This window comes from Lutra lutra, chromosome 5, assembly GCF_902655055.1.
Source record: "Lutra lutra chromosome 5, mLutLut1.2, whole genome shotgun sequence".
NCBI lineage: Eukaryota > Metazoa > Chordata > Mammalia > Carnivora > Mustelidae > Lutra > Lutra lutra.
The window spans coordinates 64,843,689-64,866,841 of record NC_062282.1 but is presented as its reverse complement, the minus strand read 5'-3'; the positions used below and the strand labels follow the sequence as shown (position 1 = coordinate 64,866,841).

The 23,153-nt window shown below is 46.5% G+C and overlaps 2 protein-coding genes across 6 annotated transcripts in view; both read right to left on the bottom strand.

Annotated features, from left to right (window-relative positions):
- Nucleotides 1-1,141: 1,141 nt before the first annotated feature.
- Nucleotides 1,142-9,412, bottom strand: LOC125101152 (zinc finger protein 296-like). The gene is given in 4 exon segments (XM_047731782.1): nucleotides 1,142-1,803; nucleotides 1,806-2,045; nucleotides 2,048-2,240; nucleotides 9,386-9,412. Coding segments are annotated over 4 exon segments (1,122 nt in total).
- Nucleotides 9,413-13,255: 3,843 nt separating this feature from the next.
- SFXN1 (sideroflexin 1) overlaps nucleotides 13,256-23,153 on the bottom strand; it is a 38,284-nt gene continuing 28,386 nt past the window's right edge. For 3 of the 5 annotated variants that reach the window (XM_047729617.1, XM_047729615.1, XM_047729614.1), the window contains exons 9-12: nucleotides 20,393-20,465; nucleotides 19,462-19,511; nucleotides 18,805-18,852; nucleotides 13,256-15,398 (exon numbers count right to left, since the gene is read on the bottom strand). In XM_047729617.1, coding sequence (XP_047585573.1) covers nucleotides 15,369-15,398; nucleotides 18,805-18,852; nucleotides 19,462-19,511; nucleotides 20,393-20,465 — 201 coding nt within the window. In that variant the 3' untranslated portion in view covers nucleotides 13,256-15,368. The remainder of the gene's footprint in view (nucleotides 15,399-18,804; nucleotides 18,853-19,461; nucleotides 19,512-20,392; nucleotides 20,466-23,153) is intronic. The other 2 variants (XM_047729618.1, XM_047729616.1) reach the window with 1 other exon arrangement.

The following is a 23,153-nucleotide window of genomic DNA, read 5'->3' as shown; positions in this document are numbered from 1 at the left end:
GGGTCAGGGAGGAGAGTCTGGATAAAGGTCCAGCCTCCTAGCCTCTTGGGGAAAGATCCTGATGTTTCTACACTGTTTCCTGAGGGCCTCATCTCCAGGTGCTAACAGCAGGAGCCCACTCGGCCAATACCTTGTACTGGCCTTTCTCCCTTCATTCTCCCAGTTCCCCACTGTACTTCCTGGGGTCACGTATAAATAAACCATGAACCCAAGTCTTATTCTTTGAAGAACCAAAAGTAAGAGGGTAACTGGTGACTGTTAGTCTGTGTGTTTGTGTGCCCTCCAGATTCATATGCTGAAACCCTAACTCCCAAGGTGATGGTGGTAGGAGGGAAGACCTTTGGGATGCGGATCCTGTCCTGAGGGCTTAGCCCTCTTGATTGGGGTAATCTCTGTTATAAAGAAGACTTTTGAAAGCCCCTGTGAGGATGGCCACCAGTGCTGAAGCACACTCTCTCCAGACACCAAAGCTATGGGTACCTTGATCCTAGCCTCCAGAGCTATAAGAAATCAATTTCTGTTGTTTACGAGCTGAGCAGTCTATAGTATCGTTAGAGCGGCCCCAACAGACTAAGTCAGTAACTGACATGTAAGTGTTGGCTGTGTGCCCGGTGCTGTGCCGAGCACTGTACAAACACCTGTTTGTGCAAAATAAATCCTCATTAAAATGTTAGGAGATGGGTATTATTATTATGCTCCTTCTACAGATGAGAAAACCGAGGCTCAAAGAGGTAAGTGATTTCCCCAGGTTCACACAGTGGCTTAGGAATTTTCCAAGACACACACAGTACCTGGGCCAGAAGCCAAGTCAGCACTGGTTGATTTATAGGGGTGGAAAATTTTTCCCCTCTTCCCTTCTAGGTTCTTTGGCTGATCTAATAATTAAATTGACATAGACAGATTAACAGGAGAAAAACAAATTTAATTTGTACATATGGGAGCCCGCCTCATAGAAATAGGAGACCCAAAGGCAATCAGGCAACTGAGGCTTATAGGCCACTTTTTTTGTTGTTGGTTTTTATGTTTTGTTTTGTTTTGTAACCAGGCCATGACCGATTTACTCACAGCAGAGGGAGGACAAGGAGGTAGATAGAAGTGGAAACAGTGGTACCAAGGGCAGAAGAGAGGGCATTCCTGCAGCTCAGGTGTCCCTGCCCACCTCGGGGTGTTTCTGCTGTGGGTGTTTGTCCTGGGCGGGCCGCGGGCGGAAGGACAAACAGCAATGGGGTCCTTCGAAGCAGGCGCTGACGGGCTCCAGACCATGCAGGTCGTGGTGGGGGTTGAGCTTGCTGCTCTGGGCACAGGTACAGGAGCGGAACTCGAAGGTGTAAGGCCGCTGGCCTGCCATCTGGTCGCTGCTGCTGGTGAAATGCTTCCCACAGAACTCACAGATGCCCCCAGGCCCACGGCTCTTGCATCCAGATGGTGGCATCCAGATGCCACCACAGCTCTGGCATCTTCTTGGTGGACATCTGGCTCTTTGCAGGTTCATTTCTCTGTTGCCGGAGCCCTGCACTCTCTGTGGTGGCAGCTCCAGCACCCGCCCACGGCTGCATGGGAGGGAGGCTGCTGATGGGGCAGTGGCCTGGGCAGCTGGTTCCAGAGAGTCAGAGTCGGTGGCAGGAACTTTGCTGGCTTTGGCCCTGCGGGGGCTCCGAGGGTGCATCTGCTGGTGGGTCTTCCTGCGGCCCTCCTTGCTGCTCCGGGTCCAGGTATAGGGACGCTGGTCGCTGGCAGAGGGCTGCCGTCCTGGAAGCCGGCCCATATGCACTTCGAGATTACTGAAGGAACCAAGGGTTTTCTATGGACTGGGCACGGGGCCCTCTGCTTCCTGCCGATGCTCACCCAGGGGCCCTTGGCCTCAGCTTCCAACCCCACCACTGCCGACACAGCGGCAGCCACCTCTGCCAGCGGGTCCGCCAGGGCCTCAGGTTCTGTCAGGGAGATGGACAGTTCACGGTCCCACGGGGCATGGCACATTGGTTTCCAGGCCCCTGCAGACTGTCTCCCTCCAGGGAGGCAGATCAAGGCCTTGGGTTTTTGCATTCTGCGCCCAGGCAGGAGCTGGGACTTCTGGAAAGCTGGCAGTCCAACTTCTGGTGGTCCACGAAAGCCGTGGTGGCCTCCAGTGGAAAGGCCAGCAGGCAGCAGATGTGGGGCCACAGATCTAGATATTTGTCTGTCCAGGGCGGGCAGTCGTGAGGGTCGAGGGTCAGTGGTGTCCACAGCACATGCTGGTTCTATGGGCAGAGGGCATGGAGGGGGGCCCCAATGGGCACAGGGCAGGGAGTGGCGGGGATCTCACTCGGACCGCCCCAGTGCAGGCACTTCCTTCGGGGAGAAGTGTCCTAGCTCTGGGTGGGGCCTTAGAATCCACGCCTTTGGCCAGGGCTTCACTTCCACAGTAAGGTCTGGCATCTACAGCTTGATATCCGTGTTGGCTGTGGGTGCAGGGTCTCATGGCGGGACACAGGTTGAGGGCTGGGTGGGCTGGCAAGTGGAGGTGGCACAGGCCGAGGGCACTCAGGTGAGTTAGGGGACTGGGGCTTCAGAGGGGACAAAAGCAATTCACAGGCAGGTGAGAAGAGCGGGTGTGTGAGATCAGATGTTCGCCCTCCACACAGAGAAGTCTTTCAGCTGAATGTTCCTCTGGCACCTGCTTTCTTTCTGGCATAGGACCCCTATCTACATTCTTGCAGGCATTTAAGGGAGAAGTGAAGGTTTCTCCAAGTCTGCTGGGTCTTGATTGCCTTCAGCTCAAAAGTCACCCACATGTCCAAGTGGCACCTTGGAGGGATGGCACAGTCTGCTCCCTTTTAATCCTGTTCTGATACGTCTATTTCATTCATTTGATGTGGGAAATCTCTGGGGGATTTTGAAGACTGACTCCTTGGAGGTGGTAGGGGGTTGGCGGCTCTCTAGATCAGAGAGATGGATGGGAAAGGAGTTACAGAGGAAATTAGGGTTCTGACGCATAGAAGAGTCTAGAGGGGCCACAGGGAGAGGAGGCCAGTGTGCTGTGATGTTATTCCTGGAGACATAAAGGCTCCAGTCTCTAACAGAGCCATTCTCATGGCAACAGGGGCCCTCCCCCAGGCGAGAGGGGCAGGTCACCTCGTGTCTCTGCGGTGAGGCAGGTACGATGCGGGGGAAATGGTCATTCGTGGGTCGGGGACACATTTCTAGGGCGAGGGGTGCCAAACCCTCCTCTTCCTCACTGCTATAGCATCCACCAAACTCAGGTCTTTGGTCTCTGAGGACCTGCTGAGCTTGGGGAAGCGGAGCCCTTCCCATGCTCTCTGTGCTCCCTGCGCCCGGAGTGCTTACCTTCTGATCAGACCCAAGTCTCCGCTGTGGCACTTCTGAGGCAAGGGGACTGGGGAGAAGCCTTTAATTTTAGCTCTTGCTAACAAACATGTGACTAGATTACCAGGAAACTTCATTCCAAAATTAGACAAATTCCAAAAAGAAAAGTGTAGGGTTTTCTTGTTTGTTTGTTTTTTGTTTTGTTTTTTTAATATGGAAGGAATTAAAGTCTGGAAAACCTCCCAGTGAGAGGCCAGAGAAGGGAGAATGAAGATTCACTGCTTCATGAACCTGCCCTCCAGAGACCCAGGCCCAAAGTCCGAGTCCCATCCAGGCTCTGCCTCTTGCTGGCGGATAGCCTCCAGGCCAGCCATAGAAGCTCTCTGCTCCAGCCTCGTGAATGGCAACGCACACAGATCACTTAGCACAGTGTCTGGGGCGTGGGAAATGCTCCAATAATTGTAGCAGAGCCAATGGCCCCTGGGGTATAGCACCCATGAAAAATGGAGATAGGGGAGGAGTCAGGAAACCCTCAGCCGCTGGTACGGACCTGACATGCGGCCAGAGCAGTGGGGAGTTGTAGAGCCGAAAGAGTTTTTAGAAGATTCGCGCTGGACAGAAACGGCCCGAGTGCCCTGCCATGTGCCGTGCCTGGCAGGGACTTCCCAGGAAGAGTGCGGCCTCAGATAGAGCTGGGTCCCTAGGGCTGTCGCGGCAAGACACCAGCAGCAGGACGCACTCCTTGTGACTGAAGGGCAAGTTTTTGGAGGGAACACCAGGAGCTCGCATGTCTGTGGCTGCCACTGGCGATCTCCTCCCAAGAACACCCGGGCCTTCACGGCGCTCTGGTCTGCAGCTTCCTGAGGGAGGTGGTTGGTCATTCTCCTGGTCTCTCTCCAGCTTCTGGAGCAGGCGCGGGTATCATCCAGATCCGCGCTGTTGGACATCCCCCAGCTATGTGAGTTCTCTCACCTCACGGGTCCAGCTGCCAAGCGAGGGTCTAGTTCTGCCCCGCTCCCGTCGAGGGACAGGTGCTAAGCCTTCTCGCAGCTGATGCTGGTCTTGGCCAGGTGACTTGCTTTGGCCAATGGCACACCAAGCAGACACGGTGTAAACTGAAGCTTCATGAGTGCTTATGCCCTGGGGCTTTTCTCTCTGGGAACACCATTTGGAGGCCGTGCAAGGAAGCCAGTCTAGCCTGCTGGAAGACGAGAGGCCATAAGGTGTCCCAGTCAACGGCCAGCATGAACTACCAGGCAGCGACAGAGGCCATCTCGGACCTTCCGGCAACCAACGCGGCTACGGGAGTGAGGCCAGGTGAACCCGCAGAAAAATCACCGCCCAGCCACAGAATCAGGCAAAGTCACGAATCCTCATTGTTTAAAGACCCTGCTCAGAGTGGTTTACTATGCAGGATAAAAAGTTGATACCCACTGACCCGTACAAACACCTCCCAAGGAGAAAAGCGAATTCTCTGGAACCTTAACATTCCTCCCAAGGAGGGCCAGATCCACAGCGCAGAATGGAGTTGATGCCTCTCTTCTGTCTCTTTGCTCTAGAACTGTGCCTCCCGTACTTGGGAGCGGGACACCGGCCCATTGCTGAGCCACATGTGTGACATCTGCTCTCAGCTGAGCCTCTGAGGAGCCCTGAAAGGATCACATGTCAGGGCTGGCTGCAGGTCAGGTGCACCCCTGCTCTCTGTGGGAGGGGAGATGAGGGAGGAGTTCTGGATGCCTGAGAAGCTGACACTTTAGAAGTCAGCCAAGGTGTATGTGCCTGACTTTGTTGCTTCATTAATGCACTGAGTAACCACTTCCTGGGGTTCAACTATATGATAGCCACGCTGGAAGTTTTCTCAGAGGAAAAGGACACTGACTTTGACCCAAATATAATGAGAGTCAAGGCCAAAATTCTTCTCTTTATCTCAGGGAATAATTTAGAATGATTTGGATCTGGGCCCCCAAACACTACTTTATAAAGCACAGACTAAAGACATTTCAGCTGTGAAATATTCAAAAATTAAAATTGTTTTTTCTAATTTTGAAAGTAGTAGTTACTCACTGCAAAGCATTTAGAAAACAGAGTAAAAGACAGAAAGAAATATCACTTGCCATCTCCACCGTCATTATTAACTTTTTGGTATTCTTTTTCTTGGTTTCACCTGGTTTTAAGAGGGGGCCATTTTTTATTGGGCTTTGAAGGATGAAAGGAGTTTTCCAGGCATATCAAAGATGGAAAAAGCCTTCCAGAAAGAGGGAATGGCTCATACACATGCCCAGAGATGTGGCAGTACGTGGACACGGTTTGTGAAAGCTGATGGGATAGGAACAGGAGGGCCAGAGAAGGAATATCGATGTGAACAGGCTGATGGGGGTGTCAACTGTCCGATTGTGGAATCAGAACTTCATCAGGGGGCTCCGGGAGAAGATATGCCTGTTCCAATAGTGTGAAGAATGAACTGGAAGGGGGAAGCTTGGTGTCAGGAGCCAGTGAAGTAGAGGACACAATGGCCTGAAACAGGGTGGTACCGGTGAAGGTCTGAGAAGCAAGCCCAGAGAAGGATCTCTCAATCGATCGATCGTTAGTTCTTATAAAGACCATTATATCCTCTGTTGGGGAAGAGTCAAGGAAATGGGCACCGTTGCTACAGTGGAAACTGGCACTCCCTTTTTGGAGGACAGTCTGGTTACTAGCTGTATAATTTGGGGCAAGGGAGTCAATCTCTGTGGGCTGCAAAGTCATTGCATGAAAAAGGATAAGATAGAATTTATCTTATAGAATTGATGAAAGGCTTAAATGAAATAGTAAAATGTGTTTATAATACCTTATAATCAATGTTAAATATAGTCAGCTTTCATTATCACCATCATCACCATCGTTATCAAAATTTGAAAAGGTCACATCTGACAATCTAGCTAATCTCATTTCTAGGAACTTCTTTTATTCCCAGCAGCTTTTTTTTTTTTTTTTTTTTTTGGTAATAGCAAAACCGTGGAAATAATGGAAATGTCCACTGATAGGGGAATGATGGGAATTAATGTTTTGGAATTCTGTACAGCTCTCAACAAGAATGAGGAAGATCTATGTTGCCTTGGAAAATATCCACAGTAGGGGTACCTGCCTGGCTCAGTCGGGAAAGCCTGTGACTCTTGATCTCGGGGTTGTGAGTTCGAAACCCACATTGGGTGTAGAGATTACTTAAATAAATACTAACTGAAACTAAAGGGAGATAAATATCCATAGTCGATTTTTTGAGGGGAAAGAATGAGGTTACAGACAAAGCCAAGCCATATCCATTTACAGGGGGACATGGGGGTTCACATAAACACTTAGAAGGTCTGGATAAATGCAGACCAAATTATTCCGCAGTTGTCCCCGGGAAGTGCTGGTGTTGGGGCTGGGATTAGGAAACAAGAAGAAGGGAGCTATCACTTTACTGGCTTCTCTGTTCTCTTGGTTTCTTCTTCTAAGCATGTAGAATTTTTTTTAGTAGAAGTAAAGAGCTTGTTAAGCCAGAGAGGCTGAGGCTTGAAAGAAAGCAGGGTGAAGAGGGGAGAGCAAGTTGGAGGCAGGGCAGCTGCTGGGAGGTGAATGAACAGAGAAACAGGTCCATGCCCAGAACTGGGAGGTGCCCAACACCAGTGCCCCGCTGGGGACAACTGCGGAATAATTTGGTCTGCATCTATCCAGACCTTCTAAGTGTTTATGCGAACCCCCATGTTCCCTGTAAATGGATATGGCTTGGCTTTGTCTGTAACCTCATTCTTTCCCCTCAAAAAAATCAACCATGGATATTTATCTCCCTTTAGTTTCAGTTAAGCTTCCATTTCTGCTGGAGTCTATGCAGAGCCTTGCTCTCTAGAACCAGTAAGTTGCGGTCTTGGGGCCATCTACTGTTGGCATTCAGGTTCAGCGCTGTCCAGGTTCAGCGCTGTCCCAGATTCCTGCGCCAAGGCTGCCTGCAGGGAGTCTTGGTCGTGGTGTTGGGGGTGGGGTGGGGGGACAGAGGCTGAGGGGAGGGTGGGACTGGGCAGGACATGAAGGGCAGCTGGTGTACCAGCCAGGAGGGGCTAGAGCCAGATGCTGGAGCTCAGTCTGCCCCTGCCTTGCGTCTTGGTCGGCTGCTCCTTCTGGCCGGTGCCTGAAATGTTAGTTTCATCCGGGAAGTGGTTACTTCACCGGGTGTTGTAAGATTGAAGTGAAAGGCAAAATACCTGCTCAATGAATGGTAGCCATCTCCGAAAATGGGAGCTGGCTTGCAGTTAATTGGATGCCGATGACAGCACATGTCCCTAGTGTGAGCTCAGTGTGGGGCATTCATACCCTGTAGTGCACTGAGAACCCCACCCAGCACCCCCAGAGTCACTGAGTTATATGAAAGTACTCATTGATCTTCAGAACAGTAGTTTTCAATCCTGGCTGCACCTCGCAATGACAGGGGGAGCTTAAAATGCCAGTCCCCAGGCCACCCCAAGGTACTGATGTAATTGATTTGGATGATGCCCGAGCGATAAGAATTGGGAAATGCTCCTCAGCTGATTCTGGAGTGAAACCCAGCGTGAGAAACCCAGCTCAAGTGGGACGCCCTCTTAATACCCAGTGGACTTGTAAGGATGCATTTCCGCCTAGCGACCCCTCTCTGTGCCCTGTGCCCCAAACCCTCTCTCCCCTACTCTCCACTCTCGGACTTAGAGGGGCCATCCATATTTTTCTGTCCTCTGCCTCCTCTTCCTCCCACCACTTTTTATTGCCAGGCTCTACCTAGCAGCTTGTGACACTTTTGTTTTTTTTTCCTCCACTGTCCAGATTTTGCTCTCGTAAAGCTGAAAATTCCCCGGGGGGATGTGGGACCCGGTTCCAGCTTCTCTTTCTCCTTTTCGGGGCATCATCACTGGACTTTCCGATGGGATTCATTCTTCTGGTGAGGAGCCCTGGCTAGAAGAAGATGTGGTCCGCTGGGCTCCTGTGTTTCCTGCACCTGTCCAAGCCCGCATCTGCCCTGGAAAGTTCACCTGACAGCCTCTAGCTCTGCAGGGAGGGGGTGGGGGGGTGGGCACCCCCATCCTGCCCCTGCATTTTGAACCGGCATTATTATTCAGTCTGTGCCAGGAGGTGGCGGCCTTTAGCATTTCAATAGAGTGGATGGTTTTATCTCTATTTTTAGCTTTTTATTATGTTAAAAAAAAAAACAACTCTTCCCTGTGTTACCCTCTTTCCTGGAGATTGCAGATGATTAAAATACATTCTCATTATAAACGGGAATAAGAGGGCAGAACGGGTTCTTGATTGCAATCACACATGATGAAATGATTTCCTGCCCCTGGAAGCTAGCAGGGATGACTCCTCCGGACTACTAATGTTTGCAAAGCTGACACCGTGAGCAATCTACAAACGGCCTGCTGGCCTGGCTTTTCCATTTGGACGCTACTGCAGAAATAGCAGTCAAATAAAAAGACAATGGAAGGAAAGTCGTGACTTAGGCTTCTGTGCTTACCCCTTTTAAGCTTCACAAGACCCCAAAATGAGCATTACTGTCTCCATTTTACAGAGGAGAAAACTGAGGCTCAGAGAGAGGAACTGGCTTTTCACAGATCCTGAAAATAGTAAGTGGCAGAGCTAGGATTTGACTGCCCTTCTTCCTTGCACAAAACTCTTGCTTCTTCTCTGAGCACTGAAAGGCTCTCCCTACCTGCACCCCCCACCCTCTCTGGGAGCTGGCGACATCTTCCTGAAAGGTCCTTCCCTTGCACACTCAATACTTAGCCACACTTTCTCTGGTCTCCAGATCTTCCCATGGACTGTTTTTCTAATCAGAAGCCCTGGCGATCTTCGGGCCCCCTCTCTCCTCCCTTTCAGTCATTCGTACTCATCTTGCTGATATGCCACTCCCAAAGCCCTCCCTGATTCCCAGCTCCCCTCTCCGAGCCGGGTTCGGGGTTCATCTCCCTGGTGTCACTGTCCTGGATCACAGCACTCAGGAGCCTGAGGGTGCGCACTGCTTCGGCCTCCCCTTGTTCCATGTCCCGCTCCACCCCCGCCGGCCTGGATCAGGGGCTTCCCTGGCTAAATCCTTTACTGCATGTCGCATGCCAAACTCGGCCATCGCTTCGTCTTTCCCCTAGCTTCCTCTACCCTCTGCCTGAGGGTGGCCTCGGAAATTCAGAGATCCACTCCGGTTGTGGTCGGTTGCCTCGGGACACCTGTGGCCAGCTGGGGGTTGGGGGGTGGCACGGGGCTCTGCCGCGCTACGTTGCGGGCAATGCTGCACCCTAGCGGCATCCCTCCAGAGCTGCAGCTCCCTCCCCAATGCGAGCTGGGAAACCAGGGAGCCTGCTTGGAGCTGGAGAGGATCCCAGGAGGTGTCAAGCCATGGCATTACTCTTCAGCCTGAACTTGACGTTTATCTGATGATAAAATGAATACAGATGCATTCCAGAAAATCTGAAACACAGGAAACCGTAAAGAAAATACAGATTACCTGTAAACCCAGAGACAACGGTTAACCATTTTGGTCTATACCCTTCTGTCTTTTATACATATCTGTGCATTTATTAGACAATTGGGATTGTCATACACAGAAGCTTTAAAAATACTTTTATTATGTCCTGAATTCTGAAGCAGAAGAAAGTCCAAAAAATCAGTAAAACCTAAAAGAATTCAAAAATCACTTATAATTCCACCACCCAGAAAATAGTAAGATAGTCTTTCTTCTCGACTTAGTTTGTTTCTATTTGTGACAATCAGCTCTCACTAATCCATTTATCTATCCATCCTGGAAGAATCCAAATCAGAAACATTTTTAAAAGTTCCCAAGGGAAAATGTGTTCTTGTATTTTCGATTACCCCACAGTCGAGCATCCTTTTTTTTTTGCCTAGCAATTTCTCTGGGAACACCCTCCAACCTCCCTCTTCCTCCAACTTCTGCCTGACACATTGCATCCATATGGCTCCTATGCGAGTAGCCAGGCCTTCCATGAACCCGACTGTGTTTATCTGTGGGATTAATTCTTAGCAGTGGAATTGCTTAAAAGAGGGCATGTGCCTTTGTAAGTTTTGATAGACACTGCCAAACTGTCTTGCAGAGAAATCCTAGCAACTCACACACCCACCCCGCAGTCATGAGAGTGCCTGTTTCCCAGCAAGATCACCACCAGAGTGTTGCCAAACTTTCAGCCCCAGGGATCACACATTTGAATTTTAGTTACAATGTGCTGGGTGAGTGTGCACTGTGCCAGGCACCAGCCTGGCTGCTGCCTACTTATTAATACTCGCCAAATCCTCGCAAGTACCCAGTGAGGGAAGGAGGGTTATTTCCATTCTGCAGATGGGGAAGTTGAGATTGCTGCCTCAGTGCATGGAGCTGAGCGAAATTCAGCTACAGCGAGCATCCAAGCATCCACCTAGTGGCCCAACCTTGGATGGATCAGAATCACTCAGAGAGGGCTTGCTAAATGTTGACCGGTCCCCTTCCCCCGCCACCAACTTCAGAGCTTCGGATTCAGTACTTATGGGAAGGGCCTGAGAACATGCATTTCTAGTTTTCATGCTGCTGCTGGTCCAGGGACCACATTTTGAGAACCACGTCTCCCCACTCTTACTTAATTTGGGGCTCTACCTGGAAATGATCTTGCTGACCTATAGGTTCCACACACCTTGTGTATGTGTGGGTGTGTATGTGGGAATGTGTGTCGTCTCCCGTAGTCCTTTGAATGAACCAAGTTAGGTTTGTGGCAAGTGATTCCACGTCTTCAAGTCTGTTTCCTGACTTTTGAATGGAGAGAAAATCCTTGGGGGAATTATAAGGAGTGACATATGGAAGAAGAAGAAGGAGGAAGAAGGAGGAGGAAGGAAGGAGGAAGAAAGGAGGAAGAGGAGAAGAAGGCCACTTTGGATCCATGAAACGCAGTGGGAAATAGTTGAGTCTGACAGGCCAGGACTGAGATGGTGGTGGGGCCGCTGTGCAGCACAAGACAAATTAGTGTACTTCCCTGAGCCTCAAATTCCTTCTCTTCACAGATGGGGATACAACAGGTTTCTTGAGGATTAAACATGTGTCATCCCAAGTGCCCTTTCTGCTCCAGAGGCTTTAGGGGCAGGGGCGCCCCCGGGGAGGGAGGGGCACCCCCATAACGATGGTTGCAGCTGGCTTGCTGCCATTTCCCTTCTCACTTTCCAGGGACAGTGTTTGTTTTGGGCTCTGTTCCCAGAAAAGCTCACCTTCCCTGTTCTTTCCCCATCCTGGTGATGACCTCCTCTTCGTGACACAAAATGGATTCTTTTCTGCAAGGAAACAAGAGGACGCTTTTTCAGACTCCTGGAAAGGGTCTAGTGTGAACCCCTCTCACGCGGACCCACGGCTGGCACCAACTGCTCTAGGTGCTGGAGATAGGTCAGTGGACAAAACAGACGTCCCTGTCCTCGTAAGCTTATTGATACTGTGTCCCTAAGTGTGTCAACATTGAGCCTTGATACTTTCTTAGAATCCTGTGAGGGGCAAAATATGCAAATTCCTAGAAAATTGTTAAGTGGATCTTGAGATGAGCCCAATGACGCTCAGATCTCTGGGAACACCCGAGATGTGGCTACAGTCAGAACTTGACGGCAACAGGGCTCCTGGGGCTCCTGCGGGTTCTGGTTCAGTAGAGGTCTGGGGGTGAGGCCCCAGAACTCACATTCTAACAGACTTGGCTATTCTGGTCTATGGACCACACTTGGAGTATCTATGTTTGAAGGGACACCGTATAGTTATCACTACCAAACATAAGCTTATTCTCCAGCTTTCCGTGAAATTCTGCATACATGAAGGAAAAATTAATTTTATTCGAATATTCCAGTCGCTTACATTTTTGGAGAGGGCCGAAGGTCTGGGGGTCAGATGTCGGCTCCAGCTGTAGTTTTCAAGCGCCCGGGAGTGGTCTTGAGCTTGCACTTTACCACTGGAAGCCCCAGTTTGCTCATTTGTGAGCAGAGACTTTTCCTACCTTTGTTGCGTCTGGGCAAAACCTTAGTTGTTGGACCTTTTAACGGGATGGATTCAAGTGTCTCCATTTCACCATTTTAACCTGGTATACTTCTAGTGAGGTTGTGGGTTAACTCTGGGGAAGTTGCTGGGGTTCTGAAATCTTACCAAGAACACCGATAAGCTGGTATGCTGAATGGACAAGCAGTGTCTCTAGAACAAATAAATTTGCTCCAGGCAAGCATTCGTTGAGTTCACTATGTGCCAGGCAACATGCTAACTGCTGTAAAGGGGCGCTCTTGTTCATTCACAACGACTCTCTCAGGTGCATTCAGTGATTTTCTCCAAAACCAGAGCAAATGAACAAAACTGAAGGTCACGGAGAATGTCAGTCACCCAACCACATGTATTTTAAGAGTGGGTACAACCAAGATTACACCAGCTCTGACCTCTAGACCCAAGCTCTTGTATATAGCTAACTCACTGAAGTGATGAACAGAGTTACGGTAGCAAAACAGATGCAGAGACTGGAACAAGGTTAAAACGCTCAATCCTTTATTAACCCGGTCATAAAGCATGCATTCCCCAGTTGGACTCATTGAGATTTTTCTTTGTGAACTATGTCCTAGGCTATTTCCATATTAGAATCTGACAACCCAAGAGCGAATTTACCTCCCCACTGGGTGCAGTGGTGTTCGTTATCCAGACCTACAGCAGAATCACATGCCCCCCCTGTGCTCATAATAACAAACATTCTTCGAATTACGCTGTGTGGGGCTGGGAGGGGGCTTGTGCTTGGCGTTCCGGTGTTCCCGAAGGTGGAAGGCTGGGAGCCAAAGACAGGAAAGTATTTCCTGCTGAACACATAATACAAAATCTCATTCGTCAGGAGTTACTGCCGGTACCCAGATGTTAGGTCTGAACGAAAGGGACCATCAGCTGCACCATAAAACTGTATTACCCTTTACATACAAATAAAAGAGAGAATTTATTTTCGTTCTGAGTTTATTTAACATTTCATCCAGTTGAACTGAAATAATACATTGATTCCAACACTGGCGAGACGCTGTGCTAATACTGAAATAAAAAATAGCAGTCAGTAAATACGCACGATCGTAATTCCTCATGACGTTGATAGAAATACGGGTATCTATTTACCTTTATAAGCTCATTGCACTTCATGTAGGATTTTTCTCCAGAAAAGGTATGTCTAAGAGATCAGCAAAATTGCCAATCTTGGTTCATTTGTTCCTTTTTATAAACCACGATTAAACAATACAGTTCATATTTCTATATAAAAGCATCAAGAGTTGGAAGCTTCGGTTAATAATGTTTAAAAAGACACGTCTCTGTGTTCATGATCCCTTCCTGGTGTGTATACAGTTTCAGTTACAGTTCATCAACCTTTGAGCCAGCTGCTGATGAATTTCTCAGGGAAGGTTAAGATACTGAGATGGAGCCAACAGTTAAGGGGGTTGGGGAGTAAGAATTCTGAGATTAACCAGGGCAGGTTGTTTGGGGGAGGGGGGGCTTCGGTTTCTCCTTAGAAAGCACCTTTTCAGCACCTCATGAAGATCTGCCTTGAATTTCAGGCTCTTCCTACTTTTTAAAGAGAAGCATCTATGGCAGCAAAACACATTCAAGGCCAGCATGGCATGGGGGAGCTAGTTTGCCTCAAATGGTTTCAGACAGAAAATCTAAATGAGAAAATTCTGGTGGGACAAAGGAAGGCTCAGAGTGGCCCCAAGCTTCAGATCCTTTAATCCTTTCAGAGAAAAGAGAAACACAGACACAAGGCACACCATTTTTTCTTTATGAGGAAATTCAGTCTGGTCACATTGTCTGGAAAAATCTGTCAAAACTAGTTTCTACATTTTTTTCCCCCCACTTACAAGTCTCTGAATTACAATAGAACTGAGTGGCCTCACTCCACACAGCCACCACCCAGCACAGGCCTTGAACATCTTCAGACCTGAAACATAATGTTACATTAAACATATGTGAAGCTACTACAGATGATGTAAACAGTGGTCCATGGACTCCTTGTTGTCAAACAGTGTGGAATGTAACACACGATATTCAAGTACAATTCATTCGTCACTGATTCACACACACATTATTTCCGTATCTTTCTGAGAGCCGAAGGGGTCCATGAGAAGAAAAGATATGTAGCTAGCTGGACCTGTGCTCTCACTGCTAAAAAGATCAAATAAAGCAGATCCAACCCAGTCATACAGTATTGAACATACTTCCAAAATTAGACATTTGTACATTTCAGTTATTTGATTTGACATAAATAATTGAATATAAAGTCAACAAGTGCAAAGTAAGATTAACTTCACAGGAATGTAAAACAGAATAAATTTCAGAGTCAACCAAAGAAATCTACCAGCGATATGAACACACATAGCTGCTGACAGCTGGGATGGCTCATCACATTTGTCTATTACTGTGACTTTCGGGAAGTAGATGGAAGAGCTTTTACCCTATAAATCCAAAAGGCTCCACATCTACTTTGGGTTACGCACTGCCCAAAGTGGAAGCAAATGTCCTTAATATTTACGAGTCGCTTTTTATAGCTTAGGCTCAGAGCTTTTGTGTTTTCTCCAATCACTGCTGAGTGATTTGAAACAAGAATGGGGTAAAAAATTCAGTATTTCAAACAGATTTCCTTTCCACTCACTGACAGTCAATACATATTTATTGAGCGTATGCTGAACATCTACTCTATGCCTAGCAGTGCTTTTTAAAACTCTGGGTGAGGGCTGGTATATCGTCTTTGGAAAACAATTACTATAAAAGCTAGAGGAAGGGTATTTCTGTAAATTACATCGTGATTCAAATGTAAGGGAGCCAACAGGTTGTTGGGCGCCTGGCCCGTACCAGGTGCTGTGCTGAAAGTAGCAGCTTGACTCTAAAAGGCTAATGTGGGTCTTTAAAAGGTTTCTGTAACTGGGAGAACCCAGGTCGAACAGGCTTTTCCTCACCAGGTTTGCAGTAGGCGGTATAAGCTGTAGAGTTTCTTCCGATACTTTACAACCCCTTATTAAAGTATACACGTCGTAATTCAGGATAGGTCTCTTGGATCTTGGCTTGCAAATCAGGCTCCAAGCTTGTCACAGACATGGAACTGGGTAAGGGAGAAATGACAGGATTATTACAGGGGCAGAGCAGGGAATGAGACTCTCGACATGGTGGAGAAGGGACCTCCCCCGCCATGCCGCTCCCCGAATCACAACTGGCATTTTAAGACTGTCCTGTTTGAAAAATGCTTCCCGTGCCTTGACCATGAATGCCTGGTTCCTTCTGGAAAATTAATTGTTGCTAATAATCAAAGAAATGCAGCTTAAGAGCCCAGCAATTATTAAAAGCTTAAAAACTGTTCATGGCTAGGAGGAAGGCAAGCACGGAAGGACACTCTCAGCTCCCGCTGGCACTGGGAAGGCAGTGCGTGGTGATGCCGCTTCCCCAAGGAAACAAAATAATGTTCACCATTAGTAGAAAAGTCAAATGTACTTAGTGGAATTTTTAACACTAAAAATTCACTTGCACGAATATTCTTTTCTTCACTGTATAATAATACATGCTTATTGCAAACCTTTTAGAAAATACTAAGCTGTACAAGAAAAAAAATCACTCATTGTCACACACCACTGAGCGATGACCTCTGTCAGTCTTTGCTTTATGCATTTAAAAGTACTGAATGCATTATATATGTCTTAAAGCTTGTTTTTTTTGGGTTATAAATGCATACTTATTATATAAAAGTATGAAGAAAAATTGTCCAGAGTGCTTATTACCAGAAAACCTGGTAATATTTTGATATGTAATTAATCTTTTTTTTTGATATGTAATTTGTTTTTTAAAAAGATTTGGTCTATAATATAGTTGAGATATGGAAAAATATGAAGTTAAAAAAGACAGAATATAGATATATAAACAAATGTAAAAAAAAATAAGAGAAATACTGTGAACATAGTGGGGAAAAGTACCATCATGGTTATGCTCTACACAGTGGATGTGGGACAGTCTTAAAATGACGCTGCTGATGATCTGTCCATTTGTTGGACCAGATATTGTGCATTTTAATCCTTATAAAAACCCTGAAAGTCTGATATTATCCTAGTTTTACAGATAAGGAAACTGGAGTGACACCTGAGATTCAAAGCCAGGTCTTTCTTGAACCAAAGCTGTGCTCCCAACCAGCACGCTCTACAGCCTCTTGGTTGTTTTCCCATCGATCTAGAAGTACTCGTAATTACTATTACTATATTATAAAGGCAAACCCTGATTTTGGAATTAAAGTTATTCAAACCCTCCTGGGTGGTGGGGAGACTCCCGCTTTAATATCTGTAGTTTTCTTCATTCGTATCATCTGTTCCTTTCATCGTAACTGACATCACAAGATGATTTTGCTACTATTTGTTACCATTTTGTTACTATTTTCAAAGAACCAACTTTTGACGTCCTGGATCCTCCTATTTCTTATCTCCTTCCTTTTCCTTTCCCCGCCGTATATTCTTTCTGTTCCTTTTTGACCCTAAGTTGGACATTTAGTGCTGGATTTTCAGCCATTCTTCCTTTCTAATAAATACATTTAAAACTATGATTTCCTCTCAAAGCAACACTTTCTCGCTGCTTCCCACAAGTGCTGGCAAGGATTATTTCTCACGTGTGCAGGAGAATGGAGGACTGCAGCATATAGATTTTATTTATTTATTTGACAGAGTTCACAAGTAGGCAGAGAGGCAGGCAGAGAAAGAGAGAGGAGGAAGCAGGCTCCCTGCGGAGCAGAGAGCCCGATGTGGACCCTGAGATCATGACCCGAGCCGAAGGCAGAGGCTCTAACCCACTAAGCCACCCAGGCGCCCCTGCAGCATATTTATACAATGGACTATTTCACTGCCGTAAATTGTGAATGAACTTCGCTACATGCAGGAATGTGGATGGATCTTAGCTACATGGTATTAAATAAAAAAGAACGAGCAGCAGAGGACTCTATGTAGCATGACACCCTTCCCTAAAAAGTTCCCAAAGAGACAAAATGAAACATTAGGAAAATATATATAATAAAAATTTTTAAATGCAACAGTCTGATAAATATGAAATGCAGCATAATGGTTCACTCTGCAGGAGGGAGGAGTATGGGATGGGAAGAACCTACAAAAACAAGTAACTTCTTGGTCATATTTGTATTCATATATATTGTATTCATGAGTGAGCAACGGACTCGTGGATATTCATGATATCATCAAGCAAAACAGGGTCACGTTTGGACCAACGAGGATAGTGCGTAACGAACCAAGGCATAGGAGTAACCCTGTGCTATCCAACTGGGGAGTAAGAAACCAAAAGAAAAAGAAACAAACGCAGAAGCAAAAACTGGGAATAAACTTCATTTAGACCAAGGCTTATGTAGGAAACTCCTTAATGGATTTTCAAATCCTTCAATCTCTAAACTGTAACAGCTTTATATATCAAGGGCTTACCTTGTGTTCTCAGCATTTCACATGTTCTATCTCTACGTCACTGAGTACAAGGTCAACTGTCCGACGCTGGTATATATTAGAGAAATAAACTTTTCTTATGTTAAGTCCTGAGCTTTTGGGGTTTGGAAAGTCAATAGGTGTAATTACCCCTCTTTGGATTTGAGGAAATGCATCTGTAATGGGCTCAGAGGATAAATTCTGAAGGTGGGGCCCCCTCCCACGGGGTATGGCTCTAGGCATCAAGGTGATTTCGAGGCTCCCTCTCCTTGACATTTAATGCCCTATTTAAGACCAGTAGGAGTTGAAGACAGAAGTGAGAGAGCAGATAAAAGGCGGAGTTCTTTATCAGGTGGAGCGGACCTGAGAAAGTTAGTTCCAGCACACCTCGTCGGCCTTGGAAAGCCTCGGGCATGAAAGGCTATACCAGGTGCAGGGCCCACTGGGGGTATTACCAAGGCAGGAACTTGGGAACCCTCAGACAAAAGCAAAACAACAAACTGCTGCTGATTTAATGCCCATCCACCCAGTTCTTCCATCAAAAGCGGGATTTAAGGGTAGCTTGTGATGAAAGTATACAGTAAAGATTTTAAGGCAAGAAACTAAGCAGGAAGAAGGGCAGCAAATAAACCAACCACTGAGGCTACGTGCATATAACCGCTGTCCCTGGGGCGGTCTTTAAGTTTGAACATGCCTGTGTTGTGGCTGCCCTGGCCAATGGACTGGATGATGAGAAGCCATATTTAAAATTTTTTATAAATGCCAATTTGTACCAGAGTTAACCTGACTCTTATGAAAGAATAAAGCATTCCCAAATGTAATGGTGGAGCTGGATAAAGAGAGTTTGAAGATTCAACAGGTGTGTCTTGGACTTCTGCCTCTATCTCTTCCCCTCAGAGACCCGGCTTCATCCATCTTTTTGAATCTCAACTTCCCTTCAAGTGAAATAGGGTAACAGCAACTGCGTCTTCAACTGGTTTCCGGATTAAAACTAATGATGGTTCTGAGGAATAGCAAATACATGCCTTTTTTTTTTTTTTTTTTACATACCTTTTCTGAGGAAACAGAGCACAGCACAGAGGTGTAGCAAATACCAAACTTAAAAAAGAAACAAGAAAAAGACAAATGAAAGCATTTTCAAGCGGATGACTTCCAGATTCTTCCTCTCTTTTACTTTTATAACAATCCCCTTTCTTTTTTTTTTTTTTTTAAAGATTTTATTTATTTATTGACAGACAGAGATCACAGGTAGGCAGAGAGGCAGGCAGAGAGAGGAAGGGAAGCAGGCTCCCTGCTGAGCAGAGAGCCCGATGTGGGGCTCGATCCCAGGACCCTGGGATCATGACCTGAGCCGAAGGCAGAGGCTTTAACCCGCTGAGCCACCCAGGCGCCCCAAACAATCCCCTTTCTTCTGAGCACCGTATTTCCTTACAAAAAATATGTCTTGTTTGTCTAATTTTATTACAAGGACTATCAAGATAATTTTAAAAAACATCAAGAGAACTAGCAGAAGTTTAAAAGAGTATCATGCAAATAGTCCCAAACATTGTAGGTTTCTCTCTACTTCCGTCTAATTTTTGGGACCGTAAGTTCCAGATGTTCTGGGATGGCCTCACTTTCAAAACTTGCATCCCACTTTATGAACCTGTTCCTTCACCTTTCACATGTTGTGTGTCTACCTTTAAAAAAGAAATTAATTCCACTCACCAAAAGCCAACTAATCCAACTTGAATAGGTGCGCTCATCCACGGGAACCTCTGTATGGAAAGAGAGATTATTTTGGAGACTTTTCATACAGAGACAATTTCTTCCACTGATTAAGAGGGAGGAAATGCTCCACGTTCCAAGGCCTGGGTTAGTGGAATCGGGGGGGGGGGGGGGGGTACACCGTAACAAGCATGTTAGTCCTGACTTCCTGCGGCCTCCTTGACCGACATGCGAAGATCAAGTGGACTCTCAGTTTTTCTCTTGCACATGTCATCTGAGAGATGCTCGGCTCTGAACAGGTAGAGGAATTGTCACCTCCTACTGGGGAGGCGGTGCAGCCCGGTGCCCAGGCTGGCAGACAGACAGACCTACATGCAACCGTCTGCCCTGCTGCCTGGTTCCCGACTGTGGGGACGGGGCAGCCAGAGCCCGCCCTCTCCAAGCTTTGGTTTCCTTATCGGCAGAATGAGGATGGCAACAGTTGCCTCCCAAGTGCGTGGGAGCTGTGCCAGGTTGACATTCGTCAAGTACCCAGGACGGAGCCCGGAGCGTAGCAGGAACCCAGCAGACACTTCCCTCCTCCCCCACAGCTTCCCTGTCTTGCTTTTAGTTGCTGTCAATATGGTTAAAACTACTGCTGCCACAGAAAATTTTTGCCTGTAGCTTTTTTTTTTTTTTTTTTTAATGGAAATGAACGAATTGGTTGGTCTTTTGGAGAAGAGGCACTGTTAGACTTTTAGTTTTCAAAAAGGAGTGGTACCAAAACATGCAAGATAGAGAACAATGGGATAGATGGTTCTAGAAACAAGGCCCCTGAAACAGCGGCAGCTGAGTCGTGCACTGGTTGTTATGAAATCAGCCAACTTAGCGCAGAGTCAACACAAATTGTTAAAAGATCATGATCCCCAAGAGGCTTGCATGAGAGGCGTACCCTGGTCCCCGAGAAGACTCCTCTGGCACAAAAGTACGTCACGCAGGTTAACATGAGGGGAGAGAGGCATGTACTAGAGAGGAAGGGAGAGATGTCATCAAGAGGGGACAGACCCACCCCTCAAAGGACAGCAAGAAAAGGACATATTGTATCTTGGGTAACTAGCTCTGTGTGACGATGATGGATCTTCATAAGGAGACGTACGTCCTCGCCCAGGCACTTGCCAGATGTGACATCCGTGCTGGGTGAGGGAAGGCAGACTAAGTGCTGAAGGAGATTGTGTGGAGGATGAACTTGAACCCGAGAGTGGCCTTCTTTTTTTTTTTTTTTCAATATTCGTTCATTCATTTATTCATGTATTCACTCAACAAATATTTAAAAGCTGTAAGAAGTATAATGTGCCATACTTTCTAGGTGCTAAGAAAACATTATATAACTAAAGTGAGCAAAATCCCTGCTCTCCTGCAAGTTACTTTCTACGGTACAGTCTGTGGTTCTTGTTGAATTTGAACTATTATCTTCGCAAGAGGATGCTGCAGTGATTTTTTTTTTTTTTATGTTTCATGCTATAGTTTTTTTTTTTTTTCAGCATAACAGTATTCATTATTTTTGCACCACACCCAGTGCTCCATGCAATCCGTGCCCTCTACAATACCCACCACCTGGTGCCCCCAACCTCCCACCCCCCACCCCTTCAAAATTCTCAGATCGTTTTTCAGAGTCCATAGTCGAGAGTGGCCTTCTGATTTCAAGTGGGCTCCTGTCTGAAGCCAACGGGGCTAATGTGTTATCCCAGGGGCCGGCTGTGAGCAGTCTCAAACAAGGTGTATATGAGTGGAAGGTGGACTATGGCTCGTGCTAAAGGTTTCGATGGAAAGGCTCTGAGCAATGACAATGGGCCTGGACAATTCTGACTTAACCCAACCTGGATGTCATCCCTGAGTCTCCCAACTCCTCTCCAGCACCCTAACCACTTGACTCACCCCTACCTCTTAAATAGCACTTAGCCTGAGACTCCATGAGTGAGCTGTGGAGGTCTGGTCTTCCCCTACATATTCACACACTTAGAATCGTGCAAACAGAGGATACTGTAAACAAAAATTTACAGTGAATTAAAGAGTAATCATAAGTGTAAAAGACATATATTCAATGAGTAAAAAGCTCAAAAAGTGAGTATAGCTCTAACAAAATGTTACTACTAACTAACTACTAGTTACTATTAACTAACTAAAAAGTTACTACTAACAAAAAGTTACATACTAACAAAAAGTTAGTATGGCTCTCTGCCAGCGTCTTTTTTCTCATAGCTTTGCTGACATACAGTAAACCACACGTATTTGCTGTGTACAACCTAAATTTTTATACATGTACTCAGCTGTGAAGCCACCGCTATGATCAAGGTCATGAATGTATCCGTCACCCCTAATGTTTTCCCTGTTCCTTGTGCCCTTGGCAGTTCCTTTCTCTTTCCTAATCCCTGCACCCCATTCCCTGGCAACCTCTGATCTCCTTTTTGCCACTACATATGTTTATATTCTCTAGCATTTTAAGTATATCTATTCTTTTAGGAAATCATTTTGGGATTCATTCGGGTGGCTGCATGGATCACTAGTTCGTCACCCTTCCTCGCTGAGTGAGGGGTTCCATTGTATGGAAAAGGCACAATTTGATCATCTATTCTCCTGCTGATGAACATCTGGGTTGTTGCTGGTTTGGGGGCTATTGCAAATAAAGCTGTTGTGAAGCATTCATCTTTTATAGACACAGGCTTTCATTTCTCCTAGGTAAACAGCTAGGAGTGAAATGGCTGAAGCATCTATTTCACTTTTTAAGAAACTACCAAACTATTGTCCAAAGTGGCTGTATCATTCTTCATTCTCACCAGCAGGATATGGGAGTTCTAGTTCCTCCACATCCTCACCAACACATGCTGTGGTCAGTCCTTTTGATTTTAGCCATTCCTGTAGGTGTTTGGTCATAGCTCATGTAGTTTGAATGTGGATTTCCCCAGTAAATAAAGATACTGAGTGTTTTTCATGTGCTTATTTGATACAGGATATGTATTTGGTGAAACATCCATTCAGACCTGCTGCCCATTTTAAAAACTGGGTTGTTTTCTTAAACAAGTACTGAACGACTTAAAACTTCTGGATAGAAATCCTTGACCAAATACAATCTTTGTATAGATTTTCTCCCAGCCTATTTCTCTTTTCATCTCTTAAAGTTTTCAAACAACAGAATGTTACCCTTCTGATGAAGCCCAATTTATCACTTTTTCTCTTATGAACTGCCTTTGCTGTTTTGTCTAAGAAAACCTGGCCAAACCCTCGATCTCAAAGGTGGTCTATTATATTTTTTGCTAGGAGTTTTACAGTTGTTGGTTTTTACGTCTGGAGTATATGAATCACGGGGAGTTAATTTTTATATATTATTAATTTTTATATATGGTACGGTCAACCCCCTATATAGGGCCCCAATGCCAGGGACCCCGGCATCCACAAGTCTCCCAAGAAGCCATGCTGTGTCCTCTCTGTGAGCTGCTGCAAAGCATGGAGCCTTGAGCCATCCTCTTCTAGTCTCTGCCACCGCCTGTCGTTAAGGGAGTCAACTCCTCTACTCCCTGTGCTGTAATCAGCAAGGATCAGAACCCCTGCCATGCACCTCTTTCCGTCCCTGAGCTGTACGGTCCCCACGATCAGGACTCTAGCTGTTTCTATGACTCAGCTCGTCGCATGTTGTGTGGCATGTAATGGGCACTCAG